The sequence below is a fragment of the Alosa alosa genome, chromosome 19, assembly GCF_017589495.1.
Source record: "Alosa alosa isolate M-15738 ecotype Scorff River chromosome 19, AALO_Geno_1.1, whole genome shotgun sequence".
NCBI classification, from domain to species: domain Eukaryota; kingdom Metazoa; phylum Chordata; class Actinopteri; order Clupeiformes; family Clupeidae; genus Alosa; species Alosa alosa.
Window position 1 is genome coordinate 27,045,884 of NC_063207.1, and position 25,163 is coordinate 27,071,046.

Below are 25,163 nucleotides of genomic sequence, written 5' to 3' on the forward strand. Positions count from 1 at the left end.
GAAAACAAACAGGCTGCCATGTTTCTCTCTCTCTCTCTCTCTCTCTCTCTCTCTCTCTCTGAGTGGGAGAGCTATTTTCACTTGGAAGACGCCGAGACATTCCTCCGTGTGGCCACCAGGCCTGCAGTCCCCACGGCTGTCAGCGTGAGACGTCGTCTCCCACAGCCTTTCCCCCACGTGCCTGTCAGCTTTCCAAGTCCCATATTCCCCATCGTCTGTCAAGAGACGGCGCTTTCAGGAGGCTGTGATTTTATACCCACCACCGAGCCACCCATACACACACACACACACACACACACACACACACACACACAAACACCGCAAACACTTTCATGAGACCAAACTTCTCTCACAGCCACCCGTTCCCATGCATGTTATGAGTGGCAGCAAACGTAGCGCAGAGAGGGTGCAGCATTCTTCAATTCTCACACTGCTCCGTTTTGGTCTTTGGTTTGCCTTCGGTTTTTTGCTTGTTTTCTTTTGGTTTTCTGTGGTAGATTTTTTGCCATGCTAAATCCTTTCAGACCAGTTTAATTTAGAGCCTAGACGCAATTTCTGTTAATGATTTTCCTTAGCTGTATTTTGTTTAAACAACACTGTGGGTATTTGTTTACAAAAAAAAAACACACACATGCACACAAATGAGATGATTATTCTGTGTAACTAAAATTATTGTTTTCAGTTAACAGTAAACTGTGGCTACGTCAAGTCATAACAAATGATGGCCTGTAGATGGCGTATCAAAAATACAGTGCCATATTTGCCTGGTTGAGGTCAAGTGTGTGTATGTTTGTGTATGTATATTTGTGTGTGACTGTGTGTAGCTCAGGGGCTTGCGGGAGATCTGTCCTATAGATTGGATCTTATCATGGCCTGTATTGATTTTGTGATTCCTCTCCTCCCACTTGTCTCCTCAGCGTGCACATATTGCACTTTATCATCACCACACAACTAAAACAACAAATTATGTGTGAAGAACAGTGTGCATGACTTATTGGATTCGTATTATCTGGCTGCCGTATGGCTGATGAATGGTTTTATTATCAAATATCCCATGGATATGGGGGCCACTCTCAGGAATCTTGCTCATCATATTCTTTGTCACACACAAATAGGCATATATGCAGCACACACACACACACACACACACACACACACACACACACACACACATACACAAACATGCACTCAACATTATTTTACATATTTTCTTTTAATATTTTGCACACACACACATATACACACTATATACATATGCACACACACCACCCATGCACAAACATTTAGATGCAGGTGTTCCTCTCGCTTTCCCTCCAGCGCTGGGGGATTTGACTCTAACTGGCCCTGGCGGCCATAATGAAACAAAATCTATTTAAAGCCAAAAGCGATGCAAGTTTTAATTTCCTTTTCCTGGCTTAACCTTTTTGGCTGCGCAGCATTTCACATCCACTTAATAACTTTTACTCGCTCACCCCTCTCCTCTCTTTTCCGCCTTTTTCTCTTTGCTTCCTCTCCTCTGCCTCTCTTTACATGATCTATTACACCGGTCTGCCTTCTCATGGCTCATAGCAAATGAACACAGCAAGAGCTGCCTTTTGAAGAGCACTATCTGTTTGACAATTCCCCCATGAATATCAGATAGGGACCCATTTGATAAAGAGAGAGAGAGAGAGAAAGAGAGAGAGAAAGAAAGAGATGCTATTTTGTTTTCATGGCTGTCTCACATGTGTGACTGGGTGGCATCAGAAGAGACAGATGAAGGTGCTGTGTGTTCCTCGGCGTGGCTTTTGGGAGCTTAGTCAGGCTGTTCATTTGCACAGAATCTGCCACTAAACAACATGCAGCTGTCACCATGTGTGGGTTGAGCACGCAAGGTTATACTGCTTCATCATCCCCAAGACCACTAGAAGTTTCCGGGCTCTGCATATTCCATTGAAACCAGCTCTGTGTGTGTTTTTTTTTTTAGATGTTTTTGTCTGCTGCTGCTAAAGTTAATTTGGTGAATGACTGAGAATGTTTTTGTGAGGGGAAGCACATTTCCTGTATTTTCCCCATCGTGGTGGAACCAAGGGGGTGGGAGGAGGGCTTGTCCAGCACTGGCCGTCTTTGAGAGCGATTCAGTATACTCTGCTTCCTCTGCCTAGCCCGTCTGAGCTCACGACTCACAGTGCGCCATCTCCTGGACATTCCTGGCACTGCTTCCAAAAAGCAGTAGGGCTTTATGCCTGTGGTTGTGAGATTCTCATAAGCGGCTACAAAACAGTGGGCTTCCAGTCACGAGCTTCATAATAATCTCACACAGGCCCCAGTGAATCAGATACATTCTCATATGAGTTTGATGACTCTGGGGAGTACAAATTATTAGAGTTAATTGGTAGCTTTAGTTTCGGTATCATGGAAGTCCATACTGGGTTTTTCATCACTTGATGCAGCCGAGGTGCGGAACATGTTGGTCGTCTACAGAATTGAACCCCCCTTCTTTCCTCTCAGGGCAAGTCGTCATGTCCTCTCTGTGAAAGGAAAAAAGGATGAAGGCCTCCCACATGAGGTATCCTAATGAAGGAGAGGCGGTCATGACGTGATCAGCAGTCCTGTGGCCTTATTAAAGATGGCAGTGGTAAAGTGGGAGGCATAAACAAGAGACGAGTCCCATACCTGAGTGGGGTGGCGGTGTGTCTTAGGGCAGGTGTCGTGCTCGTTTGAATTAGCCACAATTTAGGTCGACTAATAGCAGTGACAGGTACCATGCTAAAATTGGCCGCTTGAGAAAAAAGAAGAAAAAAAACATACAACTCTAGAATAGAAATATAGCCTGCCTAACAGTTGTGTTCTGAATTTGACAAAAGCTGTCAAATGTTCTTCTTGATTCCTTTAATCATGAAAAGGCACGGCTGTGTGTGTCTGACTGTGTGACTGTGTGTGTTAGCAGTTAGCCTCGAGCACAACCAAAATAGCCCAGGTTCCTGCTATTCCAGTCTAATAACACAGTTCCATGAAATCTTATTAGTCTTACTTTTTATAGACTGAACCTTTAGCGGTGGCAGCATCAACTGTGGCAGCAAAAGCACCATAACTGTGTCACCATGCTGTGTGTGTGTGTGTGTGTGTGTGTGTGTGTGTGTGTGTGTGTGTGTGTGTGTGTGTGTGTGTGTGTGTGTGTGTGTGTGTGTGTGCGCGCGCGTGTGTGCGCGTGCGTGCGTGCGCGCGTGTGTGTGTGTGTGTGCGCGCGCCTGCAAGACACGTGTTCCTCCTCAGCAAATGCCACTCGTGTTTGAACAGATCACTCCATCTGATGGCGCTTTATCTCCTCTGATATTGGATCATCCATTCAGGTGTGTCATCTCCGCTACTTGGGGCGCCAGGGAAGCCTGCGTGGGGCTCATTTTGTCAAAGCAATGGCTGGTTTGAAAGACAGCAGTCGTGTGTGTGTGTGTGTGTGTGTGTGTGTGTGTGTGTGTGTGTGTGTCTGTGTGTGTGTGTATTAATACAAATCTGTGAATGCAGTTACAAATGTGTGTCTGTTTGTGTCTGCATATAATATACTGTATGCAGTTGTGCATCAAAGGCTCCATTGCTGTCCATAAACACCACACTGTGAGTATATCTGTGTCTGTGGGGGGTTGTCCTTAGAAGCGGATTTGCCTGCAATCATTCATTGCCATTTGAGTCACACAGTGCCTTGCCAATCTCCTCGGCAGATCTGTGTGGGTCTGGACTCTCCAGGCTTGGCTGTCACCTCCTGTTTGCTCTCAATGGATGCTGACAGGCTTTGCACAAAAGGCCCCATGGTTAAAAATACCAGACACATGAAACATAAACTACTCATACTTTCCTTTCAGTGTGGGTGACGAGGGGAAGAGATGGACTGGCTTCGTCAGACTGTTTTTGGCACTAATGCAAGTCTAATGCGTTATCTATTTATCAACCCCCACACACACACACACACACACACACACACACACACACACACCCTCTCTTTTTCTTACATACTCATACTCACACACACACGCACTGACAATCTTGCTCTTTCTCTCTCTGTCTCAGTTTTTCCCTTTCCTGAAGGGACAGAGGCTGTTTCTGTTTTAAATTCTACGTAGCTTGCAGAAAAGTGCACTTTTATCTATGCATTACTGTAGCTGTTTCCAGGCTTAGCATTCCAACACGTTGCTCCTCATAACATCCCTGACATCTCGGAAGCGCATCCGCCGCAGCACTTTGACTGCGTGTGCTACATTTAATGTACACTACATCCATTATGAATAGCAGAGTGAATATTTATGAGGAGCTGTATGAGATTACTTAGGGAAGGCAGTTCTGAAGGGAACCAAATACACCATTTAGCCATGGTCTGTCTGCTTCGCCAGTCTTTAATGGTACTGTTTAATGAATGTGCTGTAATGTCTATCAGTGGAACAATAGCAGGGGCTGCACAGAGATGATCAGAAGACATGAGTGTGTGTGTGTGTGTGTGTGTGTGTGTGTGTGTGTGTGTGTGTGTGTGTGTGTGTGTGTGTGTGTGTGTGTGTTTGTGTGTTTACAACATTTTGAGAGGGCCCTCCCCAGGCATGGCAGTCGTTTATGCGACTGTGTTAAATTTGATTGTTTTTGTATAATTGTGTTCGTGATTTGCGTTCCTGGTGTTTGGGTGCACACACACAGTCATACATACATATGCGGTGCGCGCGCACACACACACACACACACACACACACACACACACACACACAAACACACAGTCTCACAATCCCTCAGTGTCCTCAGGTCCTCCTCTGCTCTTGAGAGCAGAGGTGCAGCAGAGGCTGGATGCGGCTTAATTGTAATTGCCTGTGCAGCGGGCATGCAGGCTGAGAGGGAGGGAGGGAGAAGGGGGAGATGGAAAGAGAGGGATGGGGGGCAGTAGAGAGTGTGTGTGTGTGTGGGGGTGGGGATGTGTGTGTGTGTGTGGGGGTGGGGGGGGCACGTCGATAGTGAGCGGACGGACAGAGGGATGGAGCGAGCGGAGGGGGAGGAGCGCTGTGACTTTGTGTCAGCAGTTTGTCTTGTGCATAGCTAATGAAGGCTCCGGGAGACTGCCGCCCAACGCTGGCGCTCGGCTTCTGTCTCTCTCTCCTTGCTCTCTCTCTCTCTCTCTCCTTGCTCTCTCTCTTCCCCTTACGTTAACAGAATTCCGATAAATGAGATTTTTTTTCCACTCCCTCTTTCACTCTCCTCTAGAGGAAGTGCTGGTGGAGCGAGGCCTTCACCAAGGCTGTCTTTTAAACGGCAAACGAAAGGCTTGCTGGGATTTTTTTTTACTCCTCTCTCCACCCATCCCTTTCTTTTTCCCTCCCTCTCTCTTTCTCTGTTTTTGCTCCCTCTATCCCAATTTGAGATATAGGCTTGACGAAGCCCGTGGTGAATTGTTCTAATGAAAGAAAGCGGGAGGGGGTAGAGAATGAGTGAGAGAGAGAGAGATAGAACAAGAGGCAGGGAGAGATGAGGAAAGGGAAAGAGCAAAGACAGAGTAGGAGATTGAACAAGGGAAGAAACAGAGAGAGTGAACGAGTAGTTAGTGGAGGAAAGAGAAAAACAGCCTGTGAAAAAAGGAGCCGGAGAGAGGAAGGGGAGGTAGAGAGCGGGAGTGTGAGGGAGAGAGAAGCAGGTAGAGAGAGAGAGAGAGAGAGAGAGAGCACAAGGGCGTCCTCTCGGACTGCTAAGTAGAAGTGGGGGGTGAGGGGAGATTGGGGAGGGGGGGCCAGCGGCAAAGAGGAGCGTGCTGGAAATGAAAACAAAACATGGCCAATTAAGAGCAGCCTTTGTTCTGCTTTTCACAAACAGTTGCACTCCTCTCTCTCTCTCTCCCTTTTTCTCTATTCACCACATATCTACCCCTCCCCTCCTCTGTTCTGATCTTATTAAAAAAACTCCCTCCATTTACCACCTACATCGTCTTTCCATTAAGCATTTGGAAAAAACATCAGTCGCATCAGATAAACCATTTTAATAAGTGAATGTTAATAAAGCCCATTTTATATGCACACATAGAGAAATTACTGTTTGCTCTCTGGCTCAGTCCTTTTATGCACTGACTAGACGCTGTCTCTACCCCAGCTCTATGTATCAGCTCTTAAAGACACAAAATGCAGATTGAAAAGATGGAGTCGAGGATGAAGGGGAAAGATAGAGGTGGGGGGATGAGAGATGCTGCCTCTGAGCAGAGCTGAGATGACAAGGGACCTAGAGACAACAGAGGCAATATAGATTTCAGCCAGCACTGTATTTATTATGATCTGCAGGTCAGAATTTGATAGCTCTCACCAATCCAGTATCGATCTGGAGGCCTCGTGCTGATGGATTGCGTCGGGGGGCACCGTGACAGCACGGCATGCCCAATGAGACGCGGCTGGTGAGGGGGTGGCGTGGTGCGGTGCAGGAGTCGGTGAGTAAGGGGGTGCGTTTGCACCACAGCCAATCCAATCGGCTGTGGCAGCCCTCTAATTTTTATCAGTGTCAGTTCTGACAGTGATGCATACCTCAGTGCATCGCCGAGCCACACCACGCCGCCAGTCACGTGCCGAACCCAAAGAGGAGCATCGGCGACGAGCGGGCTGTTTGGGTGGGAGGGGGCTCCCTTAAAAACAGAGCAGTAACAAAAATCAATAGTGTCCTCCCAGGCCGCGTCACAGAGCCTCTGCTGCACTGGTGTTGCTGAGCTACCAGCGCCTCTGTCGCCCCGGCCCCATCTGGGTAGCGTCTTATCTTCAAAGGCCTTCCCTCGCTCTCTTTTATTTTACAAATGTGCTAAGGTTTTTTTTTTCCCCTACTGCTCTGTATGTCTCTCCCTCTCTCTTTATTTTATCTTTCCGCCTTTGCCGTGGTAAACGGTAATAAATTGCGTCCTTTCTCTGGAGGTTAAATCGAAAAACAAATCAAAACTCTCTTGGCCATGTGGCAGAGGGGCTTTTTGTTGTTGTTGTTGTTCCTCCTTTTTCTTTTTCTTTTCATTTGTTGCCTTTTTCTTTCATTTTTTCCCCCACCTCGCCTTTATCACGATGGATTAGAACGACACATCGTTGGGCTCTTTCATCTCTGGGAAAAGACATGTGTGGACCCAAAAACAGAGAGGTAGCGCTCTGCGGTATTGAACCCAGTGAGCAGGACTAAAGGGAGAAGAAAGTGAGACAGAGTGAGAGAGAGAGAGAGAGCAGCTGTAGTGGATAAAACACAACAGAGAAGACGTTACAGCACAGGGGAACTAACCTCGCCTAGCTCTGATGTTCCCTCGCATGTAGGAGTGCCTGATCTGTTACTGCCAGCACCCCCCCCCCACACACACACACTCTTTCATGAGGCCTCCTTTTTCTCACCCTCCCTCTGAAGACAGAGCGAGGGAGACACTGTGAAGTATGTGAATGTGAGTGGAAAGACCTGGTTAAAGATACTGAATCCTTTGTTAAACTCTCTGAGGAACCGCCTGCATAAGGAATGGCCTGCATGGCCTCCCTTTTTTAGCGCTCCCTGTGTTAACGAAGCGCCGACACCGTGCCATTGTCTCCTTGGTGCCTGTCCTTTGACTTAACATGCTTTTGTTGTCGGCACCGCAGACACTGGGAAATAAAGTGATTACACAGAAACTCATCGCTTTGATTTGGAACAGTGCACTGGACTGCATTTTAAAAGAGTGAAGTTTTATGGAGTGAACTTCACTGCAAACGCGACTGGAATTTGGGCCTGTGATTTGTGTGATGGATATTTGATGTACTACACAGTGACCATACACACAGTCGGGATTCAATTCAATTCAATTCAAAGCACTTTATTTGTCCCCAAGGGGCAATTTAAAAGGGCGCATTACAGTAGCTTATTCAGTGATTCAAGGAACAAGGGACACAATCAACCCACGTGACCAGCAGCGATACTCAAAACGATCAAGCAACACACATATTTCACCGGCACACTGGACAGTTAATACACACCACATGCCATCATTCATCACAAGTAGTAGTTGTAAAAAATGTTAAAAGTTCTTCAAGTGCTTCCTTAGTGCTACAATTAAAAAAAAAGTGCATATAGAGGCTATTACAATCATGTCCGTCAGTTCTCATTCATAAGCTGGACAGCCCTCGGGATGAAGGTTGCCTTCCTTCTCTGTGTCCGGCAAAGCGGACAGCGGAGTCTGCGTCCTGAGGGGAGCCACTCAAACTCAGGAAACAGGATGTGAGAAGGGTCCTGAATAATCCTGCGTGCTACCATAACAGTCTGTTGGTCACATAGGGCAGTGAGAGTTCGGACGGGCTGCTCAATGATTTTTGAGCAGACCTTGACCACATTCAACAGACGGTTTCTGTTTTGAAGGGTGATGGAGTGGAACCAGCTAGTGAAAGAGAAGGTTATTACATTTTCAATGAAAGCATAGTAGAATGTGGTGAGAACGCATCAAGCGTCGTGGCACAGAGGTCCCCTCGTCCCTCAGGTACCCAGGGCAGATGGCCCGCAGCCCTGCCGTGTCTCCTCCAGCCTGCTACCACACAGAGAAGATGAGCCACAGCCACTCGTACGGCAGCTCTGTTGGAAAGGACAGAGGTGTGGGAGACCTTTCTCGACATTCACACTGTTATTTCCATTCAAGACCTTTGTGCACAAGCTGGCTGATTGGCGTCATTGCACTCCAGTGGCCCCCACCCATACCTGGAAAGCCTATGTAAAACAATATGGAGGCCACAGAAGAAACATCTATCACTGACATGGGACCTCCTTATGACCTGAGGGAGCTGGATGAAGGCCTCAGCGATAAAGCCCCCTGAAAGTGAAACCCAACAGGGACAGTTGAGGCAATGGGAATGAGGGCTTTTGTTTAAAGGAGAGAAGGAAAAGGGGAGGGGACATCTCTCTCTTTCTGTCTGTCTTCCTCGCTCTCTCCATCTCAAGGAGAAAAGGGAGCGGAGAATGTAGAGCACTCGGAAGGAGAAGGGGGAGTGGAGTGCGAGAAGGCAAGGGCTGAGAGTCGGAAATGAAATGTGGATGCTGACACCAGGGAACCAGAAGAAGAGAGCGATAGAGACATGGAGAGAGAAAGAGAGAGAGAGAGGGAACTGGAAGAGTTTTTGATGAGAAGCCAGAGCAGAGAAGAAGAGAAATAGATGAGGGCCCGAGGGGCCCGGAAAGATGGAGAGGTAGATCAAGACATACCAGTAGAGAGAGAGAGAGAGGGAAAGAATGAGAGCAAGAGAAGGAGATTGAGAGTGAGGGAAAAAAAGGGACAGAGAGGTACCGAGGGAGGTCCATGAATGGATGAGGGTTTGTGGGAAGAGAGAGAAGGGCACGCAGGAGACGTGAAGAGGATAGATTGGTTAGATGAGAGAAAAACGAGTGGGAGAGAGAGAGGCCGAGAGAAAGAGGGAAAGAGTGAGTGTGGCAGATTTCATTAGTTGCAGCAGAGGACGGCGGGGGGCTGAGGACACAGACGTGTCCAGTCACGAATGCTGAGCTGGGCAGTGCCATGGCCTCGGTGAACTCCAGGCAGCCCCCTTAGTGCCACATTTGTGTGCCAGGGCTCGGCCATTACCGCCACTCTCGCCCAATTATGGCCTGATTATTCCGGCGCGCTTTAATTGACTGGGGAGATATGCTAATGCCTGTCATTTGGCATGATAAAAAGATGCACCCAGGACATGCTGCATTATTTAGCTGGCTGTGTGCTGGATGAAGGATGTGGCGTGTGCTTTAATTGCTGAGAGGAGAGGTTAAGCTGAACGAGCAGCTGAATTAGAAATGAGGAATTTGGCAGTTATTTATTTATCTCTGTAGTGTTTTCAAACCACCCCCATACTCTTCCTCTCTCTAGCTCCCTGTCTCTCTCTCCCTCTCTCTCTCTCTCCCTCCCTCCCTCTCTCTCTCTCTCCCTCCCTCTCTCTCTCTCTCCTCAGTTTGAGAACCAGACTAGTTTGGGGGGTATGTGATTTGGGTTTTAGAGAAAAGGGGGGTTGGTGGATAAATAAAACATTTGTAGATGCAATAAGCACCAAATAAATGTCTTACTGTGTGTGTGTGCGTGTGTGTTTTTGTGTTTGTGTATGTGTGTGGTGTGTATTTGGTGTGTATGTGTGTGGTGTGGTGTCTAAATTGAGAATGTCATGGAAATACTACCTTCTCTTACAAAGTAATTGTGCGCTTCTGTCATTTAAATCCTATATCTAAGCTCTTCTGCTCTGCTGAATACAAATAACCCATGTCTCATTCTTCGTTTTACTACTCCCTTCCAATAGGAGCAAAATAGAACCAAGTGGAGGTAGCAGGCAATTGGTTATTAGCACAATTGTTCCAGCAGTTGGGTGAAAAATATCTCTCTGTTAAGTCAGTAGTTTGGTTATCTTCTAGATTATTCCATGACTGCTGTCCGCTAAGTGATATAGGTTACGTCTCTGGAGCACTGGTTACCCACTTGTAGCAGACAAAAGGATTAACATTTCTGTTGGTACTTCCACGTTTATTGATGCCATTGCGTTTGCCCCTGGGATTTAGAAACTTCAGTTGTAAGTTTAACATCTTCCCTAAAAAGAATCTTTGTCCGAAAGTCTGAATCCCAAAGTGTTTGAAACACAGTTTATTTCATTCTGTGTTGTGCTGTTTGTTGCGAAGCGCCATCAAAGCATTAGCCAGAGATGGGCTCTGTCTCCATAAGGCAGGTAGGGAGAAGAAAACAACCACAGGCTGACATGGTGTCTTCCCGGACTTTTCAAGGCTCGGCCACAATTTCACATTCGCTTTTGTCAGGTGACAAACGACAGCCAAGAGGTTTGAAAAACAAACAAACATCCTCTTCTTCACAGAAGAAAAGATTTTTTTTCTTAGCTGTTGTATTGGTGATATGAGAGCAGAAGGCACTCCAGCCTTTCTTAAAGTGCTTTAACTCAAACATATGTCTCTGCTGCACATCTGGGGGATTCTTAACTGGGAAGACATGGAAGATACTAACCACAAATTGGGGCAAAAGCTGCTGAATTATAAAAAGCGGGGTACTTACTTGTTCCTAAGATAATAATATAATTCTCACCATTGCGTTAATAATATAATTCTCACCATTGCGTTAGTCAGGGAGATTTTACAAAAACCACAAAGTAGCATTTTGAGTTAGCACAGTCGGTCTAATCTGAGCATGATTGAGACAGATATGAGCAGTGACCAAAGGTTCCAATGAATGACATACTGTAGCAGTGCTGGAGCAAAGACAAACCGGCCATTCCAACTAGCATGCCTCTGTCCTTCCTACTGTCCTTTACAACTAATCATATACAGTACAGCCAAAAGTTTGGACACACCTTCTCATTTCAATGCGTTTTCTTTATTTTCATGACTATTTACATTGTAGATTCTCACTGAAGGCATCAAAACTATGAATGAATGCAAAGTTATTTGGCCCACAGAATAATATTTGTCAAGTTACGGCTTGCTGAATATGGTATTAAATTAAAAAAAATAGCAACTTTGAAGAAACTAGAATATAAGACATGTTTTCAGTTATTTCACACTTTTGTTGTTAAGTACATAATTCCCCATGTGTTCATTAATAGTTTTGTCATGAAAATAAAGGAAACACATTGAATGAGAAGGTGTGTCCAAACTTTTGGCCTGTACTGTAGATCAGAGGTTGTATACGTACAGTATGGTGTCTTAATATACCGGTGTTATAACTGTTATAGTATAGTTCACGAGTCTGACTTTGTGCTCTCTGCTAATGCCAACAAATACTACTTAATCACCAACACCATTGCATGAGCACATAGCTGTTGCTAAGTTTTTCTGCAGTTATTAATTGGGAGCTGGAGAGACAGAACATTGACTCCCAGGTGGCTATATGTCATGTTTGGAAATACATTACGGGAATCTGATGTTGCATTTTCAAATGAGGCACAGGATCCATGAGGGAAAGCAGAGCACTAAATGGGACCTGATGAGATTGCAATTTGTGGTTAGAAGCAGTCTGAAATGAGCAGATAATTCAGCTCGGTTTCGTCTGTTTACACCATTCGCAACAGTGAAAGCCCTCTCTGAATTTGGAGCAGCATTTTGGAAGTCGTGATTTATCATTTTATTTACTTTGAGATATCACTTCTGATTCAGTAGACTTTGTGGTGTTGGTGGTATGATATTGCTTTAATACCTATGCAGGACTGCTAGAGACAGCAGACAGACTATGTATTTTGCCACAACATTTGTGTTTTTGAGTGTCAACAAACAACTAATGCAGAAGTATTGTTTTTTGAATGTTAGGAAATTGATTTTGGTGTGCTATTGGCGTATCTTTTGAAATGGGACAGCACACAACAGAATAGTAATACAGACTGTAATATTCCAGCAGCAGCAGCAGCAGCTATTGATAACTGAAATGATCCAGTTGGAGAGAAGCATAATGTAGGGAGATTGACTGCCGCCTAAATGGAATGGGAGTGTTGTGCAGAAGATTGTAGGTCACCTTTTATTTCCTGAGGTAGTTATTATAGCTTAATCAGAAGCCTATGATTTCTCGCAGGGACAGTTGAAATAATGTGATTATTTTTGCAAAGATTGTTTTGAAAATTGTTTGATGCTTGTACACACAGGGAGTCCTGTTGCTGTTTTTAAATGAGATGAGCCCAATCTTTGAAGATGTCGCCATCGACATCTCCACTTGTTATACTTTCCCTTTAATATTAGTTGGCACTAGCATATCGACTGGATATATTATCAGAGATGCTTACATCTCCTTTTTTGTAAATGTAAAGACACATGCGTCTCTGTGCTCTTTTATGTATGAGGGGAGCCAATGCATTATGCATTCTCTGTTTTGATGTATATATTGCAATGACTTTCATTATCATGTGCCTAGGCCTAATACATAGTATTCATGTTTTCGCATAGAATTCAGCTTTTGCTTTTGTGCAAAATGCTTTCTACAACCCCAAAACAGAAAAAGTTGGGACGTTGTGTAAAATGCAAATAAAAACTAAATGTGATAATATAGTCTCGTAAACCCATATTTAGCAGCAAAAAGGACACAGACAACATATCTAATGTTGAAAATGAAAATTTGGACTATTTCATGGAAAATATATGTTCATTTTGAATTTGATGCCAGCAACATGTTTCAAAAAAAGTTGGGACGGGAGTATGTTTACCACTGTACTGCTTCACCTCTTCATTTAACAAAATTCTGTAAATGTTTAGGAACTGAGGAGAGTATTTAATAGAGTTTTGAGAATGAAATGTTGTCCCATTACTCCCCAATACACAATTTCAGTTGCTCAACAGTATGGGGTATTCTTAGTCATGTTTTTCATTCCATTATGCAGTTATTTTGACAAATCTGGACTGCAGACAGGCCATTTTTAGCACATGGACTCTTCCTCTATGGATAAATACTATTTAAATATGTGCAGAATTCATTTTGCCATTGTGTTCCTGAAATATTCAAGGTCTTCCCTGGAATAGATATTGCCTGGATGGCAGTATATGTTGCTCAAAACCTTTATACATCTTTCAGAATTGATTGTGCTTTGCCAAATGTGCAAGATGCCTATGCTGTAGGCACTAATGCTCCTCCACACCGTCATAGATGTTGGGTTTGGAACTGATCACTAAAACAAGTTGGAAAGGTTGGATACTTGGATAGTCCCTCTCCTCTTTAGCCCAGATAAGTCCATGAATTCCAAAAATAATGGCAAATTTTTATTGGTCTACCCATAGGACCTTTTTCCATGTTACCTCAGTACATTTTACACAAGCTCAGGCCCAGATAAGACAGTGGTATTTTCTGTATCGTGTCTCAATACAATTTTGGCTGCAGTGTTTGAATTGAGTATCAAACTGTGCACATAGACAATGGTTATCAGAGGTTATCCAATCCATACAATGACAGGTGTGGAAACAGGTCTGGTGTTGATGCAGTGCCATCTGAGGTCCAAAAGACCACGACCATCCAATGTGTTTTTCAGCTCCTTCCTTTGTTTGCTGAGATTTCTCTGGATTCTCTGAATGTTTTAATAATATTATGTCCTGTAGATGATGAACCCCCCAAATACTTCACAATTTCATCTTAAGAAGCATTCAAATGACATTACACAGAGTGGTGAATACCCCTATATCTTTACTTCTATGAGACCCTGCCTCTCTGGGATGCTCTTTTTCATACCCAATCATGTTGCCAGTTACCCTGATTAGTTGAGAAACATTCCTCATTTTGTTTTCTTTATCATTACACACATTTTCCAGCATTTTGTTATCCCTGTCCCAACTTTTTTTGAAACATGTTGCTAGTATTAAATTCAAAATTAACATATATTTTCCATGAAATAGTCACATTTTAATTTTCAACATTTGATATGCTGTCTGTGTCCTTTTTGCAAGTAGATTTGCAGATTATTACATTCTGTTTTTATTCACATTTTACACAACGTCCCAACTTTTTCTGTTTTGGGGTTGTACAGTATATGGATCTGAAACAATGTGCGAAAGTGTATTCTGGGCCTGGAATGCATTGAATATCTGCACTTACAACAAGTCTTACTGATCCTAGCACTCACCAGCCGTTTTAAACTGACAAGTAACTGTTAAAAACAGCACTCACCGACGCACTTATTCTTACTGTACTCTAATGTTCTTTTACACTGTCCTAAAATTGTGAGAATTGTTCTAAAACTTACTGTTTACCATGTTGTTAGTCGCTTTGGTTAAAAAGCGTCAGCCAAATGTAATGTAATGTAATGTAATGAATATAATGATGTGCATGTAGAATGTCTCTCCAGCACTCTTAAGACATCCATAGGGAGAGAGAGGGAGGGGTCTGGGAGAGTGGTGAGCACATGGTCTACACTTGTGAGGTCCCTTGGAGTTTCATCTTAAATGGAATAGTCCACCTTGCTCTAGGCAAGGAAATGACAAACAGACGGAGGAGTGGAAACAGATGAAGAGGTTCAAATGCAAGAGACTGAAGCAATAAAATCGCAGTAACTACACTGCGAATTGAAATAAACAGTTTCTTGACTGACTCAGGATCAGCATGCAGAGTACTGATGTGAAATCTCAAGAGAGATGGGGGTTGGTCTGCTAACCAATTTGTCAATCAACTAGTTAAATCTGAAAACAGAATTGTTTATATGATCAACCCCTGAGAAATCCTTTCAAACCATTTGGACATAAATTAATTGTTAACAAGAAATTCAATACAAATCACTATCAGAAATCCACAGCCAACCTGATAGGAACTTAATGCTTGCAGTCTCAAGTGACCTTAAAGGCTTTGAGAAAAGGATGCAAGATGAGATAGTTATGTATGTATGGGAAGTGTCTTGCTATGAGGTTGTGCAAAACTGTTGTTGCAGTTGCTACACCAGGACATGAGCATAGCATTTTTTCACATCTGACTTATAGCCTCAACCAGGCACAACCAGCCAAGTTTGTCTGTATGAAGTGTGTAGGTAGATATAATCATCTCTAAACTATAAGACCTCATCAACCTTATACTTGTGAAGCATTTTGACTTGATGAGTCTCTTAGAATGAATGTAATTTGTTCCAAGATACTGTGGATCTCTTTGGTTCTCAATAAATTCCCTCGTGGCCCACATTCCCTTTTATTGAAATAAAAATCAGACGCACACAGACTGCACCTAATCCATACATCACTCTTGTCGTCCGCTCAGAGCAGATTTGTGCTACACTCCAGCAGGTGCAGCAAGCCAGGCTCATATTTCAGAGTATTGTGTGTACTCAAAGCCTAATTGTAGCCTTTTGAAGGGTGCCACGGTGAGCGCACTACATGTGGGATCCCATTAGCCTGCGCCGCTCAGTCAGATCCTATTCAGAGGCATTTGCACGCCATTTGAGTTGGATTTGTCTTGAATGTGGGGTGTTAACTGTGGGGGAGCGATGGTGGTGGTGGCATCTTAAGTGTAATAGCATTTTCATTTTACTACCTCATAAAGAGAATGAGCCCAGCAGTCCCACTGGCCCCAGGCTTTTCATCCTACACACACACACACACACTCACACTCCTTAGATACATGGCGATGGTAATTAAATTCGCCCTCATTTTACCTATGTGGCTCATGTGCATGCATCATCTCTACAGTATAGCGTGAGTCCATTTGGTCAGCATTAAAAGCCTCGCGTGTCTTAAAAAAATTGCTCTGATGTGGCCCTCTGTGCCTCTGGCTCCCGCTGAAACACCATTGGCTGGACTGGAGCGGTGCCTCAACGCGGAGAGTGATGGGAGCAGTAAGTGGGGCAGATGGAGGCTGAGAGCCCTGTGCTGATGCTCTGCTCTTCTCTGGCAGAGGGATCGCCTCTCTCCACTGGTATTCTAGGCCATTCACATTTCACAAGGACTCTGTCGTGAGTTGCCTGTCTGTGCCAAAGGCCTTGGAACACCCTCAGCAAGGGCAGCACATGCTCTGTACACACACACACACACACAATATCTCTCTCTCTCTCTCTCTGGTTGTCTTTCTGATATCTCTGTGTTTTCTCGCACATTCTTTTCTTGCCTCTCCCTCTGATCAGGCCCAGTGACTCAGTGGCAATCAGTACCTCATAGAGAAATATTTGCACTGCACCACACACCATACGTACATCTGTCTGTCTGTCAGCACACACACAAACACACACTGCAGTTCATTCCTCTCTTTTTCTTTATCTCTCTCTCTCCCCTGATGTCCCAAATGGGCTGATTCAGCCACTCGGCTTGTCTGGTGGCAAGGCTGGTGATGGTGGCCGCAGTGGGATATGGGATATGGCAGCATGGCGGGGGTGGGGGGGGGGGGTCATGGGGAGTGGGGTGCTACTCCCACAGAGAGGGAGCGGAGCGAGGGTCCACTAACAAGAGTGGACAGCACCAGCCTGCCGTGTTTATTCATGACCTTCTACCTTTGTCAGCTCCAGTGAGAAATCCCCAGCCTGCCCGCCTTGCCTGCACTGAGATTTGGCAGCGCATTGACTCCCGACCGAGATTCCCCCGGGCGGCCTGACCGCTACTGACACAGCATGGGGGGGAGTGAGGGAGGGAGGGAGGGGAAGACAGCAGAAAGAGGGAGTCGGCACTCAGACGGCATGAATGTGTCACTCTGTGTGTGCTGTGATGAAGTGCAGGCCACGCGTCTGTATAAGAACTAGATGTACCGCATAGCGGTACAAAATATGACCGCCGCTCAGTCCTGTACATCCGTTCCGCGAAAATAAATCACACTTCAATTTGTCTCCATATTTTACTCCATCCCCCACTCTTGAAACTTTTGTGTATGCTTGTTTGGCATGCCTGAGTGTGTGTGCGGCTGCACAGAAAGTAGCCTACTGGTGCTGAAAAGGTGAATAGATTGTAGAATAGCCAAAGAAGATGTAGCATTGTTATAAAACCTTTAAAATCTCTAAACAATCACAAGTAGGGCAGTTAATCACAGTTCATCCATTGCAACTGGATTGATGAAAGGTCACTTACACCTGTAGGCTACATTGTATTTGGGAAAAGCAAAAGGTATCAGCATAATGTTATTTATTTATTTATTTATTTATTTATTTTTTGTGTAAAACATCTCTGTCAGTTCCATGCCGTTTTCAACAGCTATCAAAAACAAAGGTCATTTTTGGATGGATGGATTTTTTGTGAATGTTTCTTCTTCTACATAAGATTTTAGTCATCTTTAGTTCATGTAATACTTTATTGTCAATGCACAAATTAAGTAACAGTAGTCTGAAACGTTATTGTTAATGCACAAATTAAGTAACAGTAGCCTAGTCTGAAACGAAATGCTGTTTTACATCTAACCAGTGGTGCAAATAACTGACATGTCCAAATGGGCCTTGATGAAATGCGCCGCTAGACTGTTCATGCACATTTTAACGGGCCAAAGTTGAAGAGCTTTTGTCCGTTATTGTTCGTTGCAAATATAGGCTGATTCATGTTCCCTTGCATTGTGTAACTGAGGTCCATGGCTAGTCTGGCTTTCATCAGACCAAGCTCAATCTTTTAAGAAATCAAAAAATAAAAGCCAGATCAGGCTGGGTTCCAGCCTAGTCCATAGGCACCCGATATTGTTTAATTTTTCCGATTGAGATATACACGCTCTGGCTATTCTAAATGCAAAATGCATCAGGGAGTTATGACAAAACGGTAACTAACAAACTAGATCCTAATAGAAAGCTGTTAGCTTCCCTAAACTACAGGTAGGATTATAAGGTAGGCCTATTTACAACATAAATTGTCAATAGGCTATGCTGGCGACACTAATAAAATCTCCTTTGGAAACCAATGGCTTACGCCTTACAGTATCAAGCGGACTTAAACTGCCATATCGCGGGCGAAAAAATTTTAATAACATTCAAGCAGCTCCATGAGTCAAGGAAAGCGCGAATGAAGTAGCCACTTCTAGATGGGACCCACTACACAGTAGCTTAAGGTGTGTTGCTAAAGCAGCCATAATGAAATGAAGGTGTCATTGTTTGGATACTTCACACACACGCGTTTTTTAATTTCACAAGACTACAACTACCAAGCTGTAATCAAAGCACATCGATTCCCTCTCACACCATGCACGCACTTAAAACAAAATAAACAGGCGTCTCAGTCTCACGCATGTATAGGCAAAACTGTATCAGACCGGTGTAACGTTGGTAAATCTTCCATTGCACAGAATGATTTTGTAGCACGTGCAATAAATGACAGTCGAAAGATACAAACAGTGCTGCTATCAATTTGCTTGGTATAACCGCATTTATAGTTTTCTACAAATGCAAAATCAAATGCCTCCATCACTCAACTAACGCTTAACGGTAACATTACCTAGGTCCTAGGTATCCATTACCGGGGCCTAAATGAAATTTTTCCGTAAAAGTCTAGTGGGGCTACATACCCACCAAATTTCATGTACCCCGGTGGTTCGTGTCCCGGTATCAATGACCAAAAATTCAGGAGTAGATGACGGTAAAAATTCTTGAATTATGTGCTTGTGTTGTGTACAAATGTATGTTTATGTGTGGGTGTGTGTGTGTGTGTGTGTATGTGCTGCTTGTGTGTTTGCCTGGCGTGATGTGTGTTTGTGCATGTGCATGCATGCGCACATATGTCTACTGTGTGAGTATGTGTCATCGCATGATGATTACTGTAAATGTATGTGTGCGTGTGTATCTGTTTATGCACATGTGTGCACATGGAATGGGTTAACATGACCCCTGGAGGCAAACATATGAAAAAATTGGTCATCCTAGGCCCTACAGTTCTCAAGATATTCACAGAGAACTGTGTCTCCGCCCTACCCTCCTTTGGGGTCCAGTCCAGCGGGGGGCTACAGATCAAAGCGAAGAATGACGGTTCCATGCTATCCATGTGGGGGTACATGCCCACCAAGTTTTGTGCCCGGTCTTTCAGTGTCCCGAATCCTTGTTGGTGTCGCGTCACTAAATGTACACATAAATTATTTTATTGTAAGCCCCCCCATGAACGAAAGTACACAAAACTTGGCATGCATTCGGAGGGTGTCATAATGATCCTACACTTTTAATTTCGTGCAGTTTTGACCTTGTCAGCCAGAGATATTGTGATGAAAACACCTATTTTTTGCTTTTAATTTTTAACTAGGTGGCGCTATACATGAAATAAGTGGTAATGGGATGGGTTGACATGCCCCTTAAGACCAACATACATAAAAAAGGTGGACCTCCTAGGCCCACACGGTTATCGAGATATTCACAGAAAACTGTCTCCGGCCACCTACAGGCCAGTTGGTGCATAGTAACATAAATTAATTTATTGTGTGGCCCCCCATGAACGGAATTCCACAAAACTTGGCGTGCATACAGAGGGTGTCATAATGATCCTACAATTCCAATTTCGTGCAGTTTTGACTATGTTAGGTCACAGATACCTTCAATTACAACACCTCATTTTTACTTTTTGTGTTTAACTAGGTGGCTATACATGAAATGAGTGGTTATGGAATGGGTTGACATGGCCCCTTGAGATCAACATACAAAAAAAATGGTCCTCCTAAACCCTACAGTTTTAGAGATATTCACAGAAAACTGTGTTTGCCCTACCCTTTTCGGGGGTCCAGTCCAGCGAGGGGGGGGCTACAGATCAAAAACGAAAAACGATGGTTCCATGCTATCCATGTGGGGTTTACATGCCCACCAAGTTTAGTGTGCGGTCTTTCAGTGTCAGGGGAATCATTGGACGGAAATTTGGGCATCGCGAAAAAGAAAAAAAAAAAAATCTGACTAAACCTATATGACCGCCCGACTCTTGCTGGCGGTCATAATAAAGCTCCTCCATGTTTCTTTCCTACTTGCTCAGTAGGTTTCAGTGTCTGTAGCTCTTGATCTCATTCTCTCTATCTCTCATGCACTTGGTCTGCTACACATGGTGTACTTTTCCCAGATCTATGTGAATTCGGACATCAGTTTTTTTCATCATTTTGTCTTCAGTCTGACTTTTAGGGAACTTCCAGCAAAGACTCATTTCTGGTAACTGTGTATGAATAGAATTCTTCCTCTCCCATTTCAAGACTCCCCTATTTAACTCTACTGTCTTTTTCAGACCAGAGGCTTGAAGCTTAAAATAAAACATCTTCTCTCATCATCCCTTCCCCATTCTCAATACACACACACACACACACATGTATTCACACAAAAGCTGTGAAGTATGAAAATGATGGTGTGGATTCCTCTCCATCTCCTGGTCTGTGCAGTATGCTGCATGCGCTACCACTGGGACCGATCCCTGTGTGCACCCTGCATGGAGGTGACAGGCTTCTCCTAGCACCAGGTAGCAGCGAGTCGGTGGCTGATCTGGAGGTGAGAGGTCGCCGGTGGCTGCTTCTCCAGCGGTGTGTGAAATGCGTAAATAGGTAGTCATTATGGGAACGGGGTGGGGTGGTGGCGCTGTTTTAAAATAAGTGGCTATTATCACCTCAATATTTTTCTTATTATGACAATTACATGCTTCAGGAGCGAATTAAGTGATACACAACGCCAACTGGGAGTAGTTGACAGCTATTTGGAGGCTCAATGCACAGAGCAATTTGCAGCAGAGAGGCAAACAAATTGGATTTGGGCCACTCTGGATAGGGACCCAACTCGTTGAATTTTTGGACTGCCTTCCGTGTTTGCTTTCACTAACACCTCTATGGAGGGTAGCAGGCTGTGACAAAGACATCTCTGGCTGAAAGGCAGCCTTTTGTCATGCCTTCCATCTCTGAAAAATACCCAGACAAATGTCTAGCAGCAAGTAGATACAACTTCTCTTGGCATATTCCCAAAAAAATGGCACATACTGTAGCACAAATGGCTGTGGTATTGCAATCACAGGTGTTTTTGTTTCAGTCCAAGTTTGAACTCACCTTGAACTTAAATACGTTTCAGATCTGAAGCATGCAGCCTTGAATTGAGTCAAGGGCTGGCTTTGTGAAGTTCACATGCATATTCCATAGTCAAAGGCTCTGGCTCAAAGGACTACTTTCAAATTAGCTGATTATTTTATTGAAAAGTATGGTCCCTATTTATAATTGGCTTAGATGTATTTTTTGAAGAATTTAAAGTGTGTGGTTAACAGCGCTGAAACAAAATGTTGAATAGCTCTTCAATCTTTTTTTTCCTTAGTCTGTAAAAACATCATCTTCTTGACACCATTAGCGGGAGTGGTGATAATGTCACTGTGGCTGAGATATGAGGCAGCTGAAATCACCTGTCATATCCTCCCTACCTCCCACGAGGCCCAGCAGGAAGATATGCCAACCAGGAGAGAATGCAAATGACATGAATGTGTGCATCGTGCATTTAAAGACTAGCCCTGTGCCAATCATAGATGGCTTAAATGAATGGATGGAGTTTTAGCATTGATGCTAAATTCAGCGTTCAACATCTAAACGTTGCACCATTTATTTCTTTGGGATGCGACTATGCAGCCTCACGTCCTTGAGAATAGCAGGGGCGGATGTACATACATTAGAGAGTGCAGCAGGAGATACATATACATGCTAAAGAGGTGTCATCAGACAGAGAGATAATGCAAAACAGCAATTCTACACCACTCAAAAGACTCATGCTATTTGTGCAAATGTAACAAACTAATTCAGTAGTCAGCAGGCATCTATACTGTACATAGAGAAGTGGATGAAGTGAATGAGTGGAAATGCATAATAAAAAGGCAAACAAAGCAAAGGTTGCTTTTAACATGCTACAAATGTCTAACACAGGTGCTCAGAATACTGATTCCATTTTTTCTGAAAGTTTTTCCTATTCACACATTTAACAATCAATCGGATTACACCTGCTTTTGAAAGGCGGGATGTTTTCACCACAAAATACTGTAGATGTGAGTTGTTTCCCACAGTTTTCTTACAGTACATACACCAGAATACATAATCTCTGCATTTCTCTTCCCCTTTGGTCCCAAAACTTGCCCTTTTCACACCATTCTGAATGTATCTACAAGTTAGAACAGTGCCACTTGTCATTCTCCTACATCAGGCAGAATGCAGTTTTAGCTATTCAGACATACGATGCCATGTTTTTAGGGGCATGTTGCGATGGCATTATATCCAAAACAAGTGCTGACATGTTAGTACATCTGCCCCAAAGTGTTTATTTCTAATCCGTGAGTGGCTTTTGTGGTGGTCACTCCTACGAAACGCTATGAAAGGCTCACCTGCCCATCCTAACCTAAGAATCCCCCTCCCACACACAGTGACACTCCTGGTCTAGTTCGCCGCAGGAGGTGGGGTGGGGTGCTCTTGAACTTAAGGAAGGCCTCTCCAAGGAACCCTCAGCACTACACCCACAGACCTCTGTAATGTGAAACTGTTTCTTTGAAACCAAAACTTGGACAAATTCAGTTGTTTTCTCATAGTTGTTCTTTTGTGCTGACTCCCACATGATGGGTAATGGCTGATCCAGACCACTAATTTCTCTGTTCGTCCAAGGTCTTGGCATTCAGTACAAATCCTTAATGTCCATGTCTGTGTTTCCTCTGTTTCAGGACCTGTCTGGCTCCATCGATGACCTGCCCACAGGGACAGAGGCTGGCCTCAGCTCAGTCGTCAGCGCCACCTCAGGAGGATCAGGCAGTGGCAGTGGCAGTGGCAGTGGCAGTGGGGCGGCAGCAGCCAGGGGGAGCAGAGCAACCCAGCCCGGTCGCCCTTCTCCCCCCACGCCTCCCCTCGTCTCCCGGGGGTCCGCAGCGGGCCTTCCCCCTCTCCAGTGGGCTCCCCTGCAGGCTCCAGCCAGTCCCGCTCTGGACCCATTTCCCCAGCCAGCGCTCCAGGTTTGTGGTCCTCCGTTACTGTTCTTTACTGGGCTTTACAAATCATGACCTGATCAACATACTCTGTTGATGATATTATTGTTAGGAAAGCGAGCACTTTTTCTGTCACTTTTATGCCACTGAATGGTTTCATTTTCACCATATGCACCACTATGTTGCCTTCTGCTATAAGCCTTGTTTCCCCCACCCCTAGACATTCACTCCGGTGCCAACCCTACTCTGATCAATATAATATACTGTGTCAGTCTCCATCACAGGGGTTTTATTCAGAGGTGGTCATACTGTTCTAGCTCTAACGTTAGCCAAAATAAGATGAGCATCAACATGATGAGGAGATGAGATGAGAAGCTGAGAAAATGAATGTAACTTCTTCCTCCCTGATGTAGCAGAAGGTTTTTGTTCCACAGTGAAGGTGTTGAGTGGGGCAGGGGTGTGCCTGGAATGAATGAAGCGGGCCTTTAATTGTAGAGAGTTACTGTAGGAATCCTACTGGGAAATGCAGAGGTGGGATTGGCACTGACGGCTTGTGATAGCCACCTGCTGTGTGATATTAAAACACAGCCCTGGTAACCATTTTAGAACAATACCAGATTCCATCAGGTAGCTGTCTGCATCCCTGAGCCCGTGTGGAATAACTGAACAAGTCAATAAATTGTAAAGCGTAATGAATTTTTCGACAGGCCTTGGACAGGTGCGAGTGACACTTAAATATGATATGCAGATGAGTGTGTGTGTGTGTATGTTTATGTCTGCGTATGTTGATGGGCTGTTTGGCCAGCCTGTCCACCCAGACGTCCTCCCTGATGGAATCCTGACCAGTGTGCTGAGCTGTCAATCACTGTGATGAGGCGGGACCAATGCATGAGTGAGCTCCTGAAGGCCGCGCTGTGGTGGCAGACTGAGCGCGTGCGGACAGTGATTGACGCTAATGGAAAGGAGGCAGCGGCTCCTCGTGCACAATGGCTGAAGGAGACGGGCTAGATTGAAATATTGAGAACAATATGAGACCAAAAAAACTGGCATTGAGGATAACACAAACCTGACAAAATAAACTGTTCTCCTAAAATATTCCAGGCTATGTAACAAAACTGAGCGATATGCTCGAAACATGGTGAATTGTTTTCTGCGCCAGTGAATTGGTTTCAATTTGAACTACAAATGTGGATTGGTTTTTTTGAGCGCTACGTTGCAAAACAATGCTAATACGACTGCCATAAGCGATTAATTTGATCATTATACCAAAACTGAGGTGATTTGAGTGAAGCAGAATGCTTCTCTGCTGCCATGTTGGGAATAAAAATGGCTTGTGCTGCATTCAGAATGGTTATGCTCTGGCAGAGTGCCTGTCAGTCACGATAATAGGAGATGTTGATTTGTGTGCGATGGAGCGTATTGCTGAATGTAGACCTGGGCATGCATGTAGGTTGTGTATTTATCTGGGAATGTGTTGATGCGTGAATCTGCAAAATGTATTAGTGCTGGAATCCATGTGGCCATGTCAATACATGACACGAGCGCATATGCAGAGGGAAAGACCCCCGAGAGTGTCCCACAGCTAGCTGCTGTCCACCGAGATGCCACATGGACATATTGTTGTGTCATTAAACATGCATGACACATCCTTGCCCCCACTCACAGACAGCTCCTCCACCTCTTCATGGTGCAAAGACTAACCCTTAAAGGAGTACCGTCACACCGGTGTGACGGGAATGTTGGGAAATGAACGTTCTAAAGAATATCTGGGTTCATTGAATTCAACATAGAATTTTAGAACCTTCAATTGTTGCGGAACTTAGAATGTTCAAAAACCTACACCTTTAAGGGTTAACACGGTAGCCACTAACACTCCCACTGGTTCTGTCAGGAACAAGAGGTAAAACACTTAAGGCGCTCATCTCACT

The 25,163-nt window shown here is 44.4% G+C and overlaps 1 protein-coding gene across 1 annotated transcript in view; it reads left to right on the plus strand.

Moving 5' to 3' along the window:
* Window positions 1–25,163, plus strand: part of LOC125283896 (AT-rich interactive domain-containing protein 1B-like) — a 151,284-nt gene that overhangs the window by 87,433 nt on the left and 38,688 nt on the right. Inside the window, 2 exon segments of the mRNA XM_048227432.1 lie at window positions 22,978–23,091; window positions 23,094–23,262. Coding sequence (XP_048083389.1) covers window positions 22,978–23,091; window positions 23,094–23,262 — 283 coding nt within the window.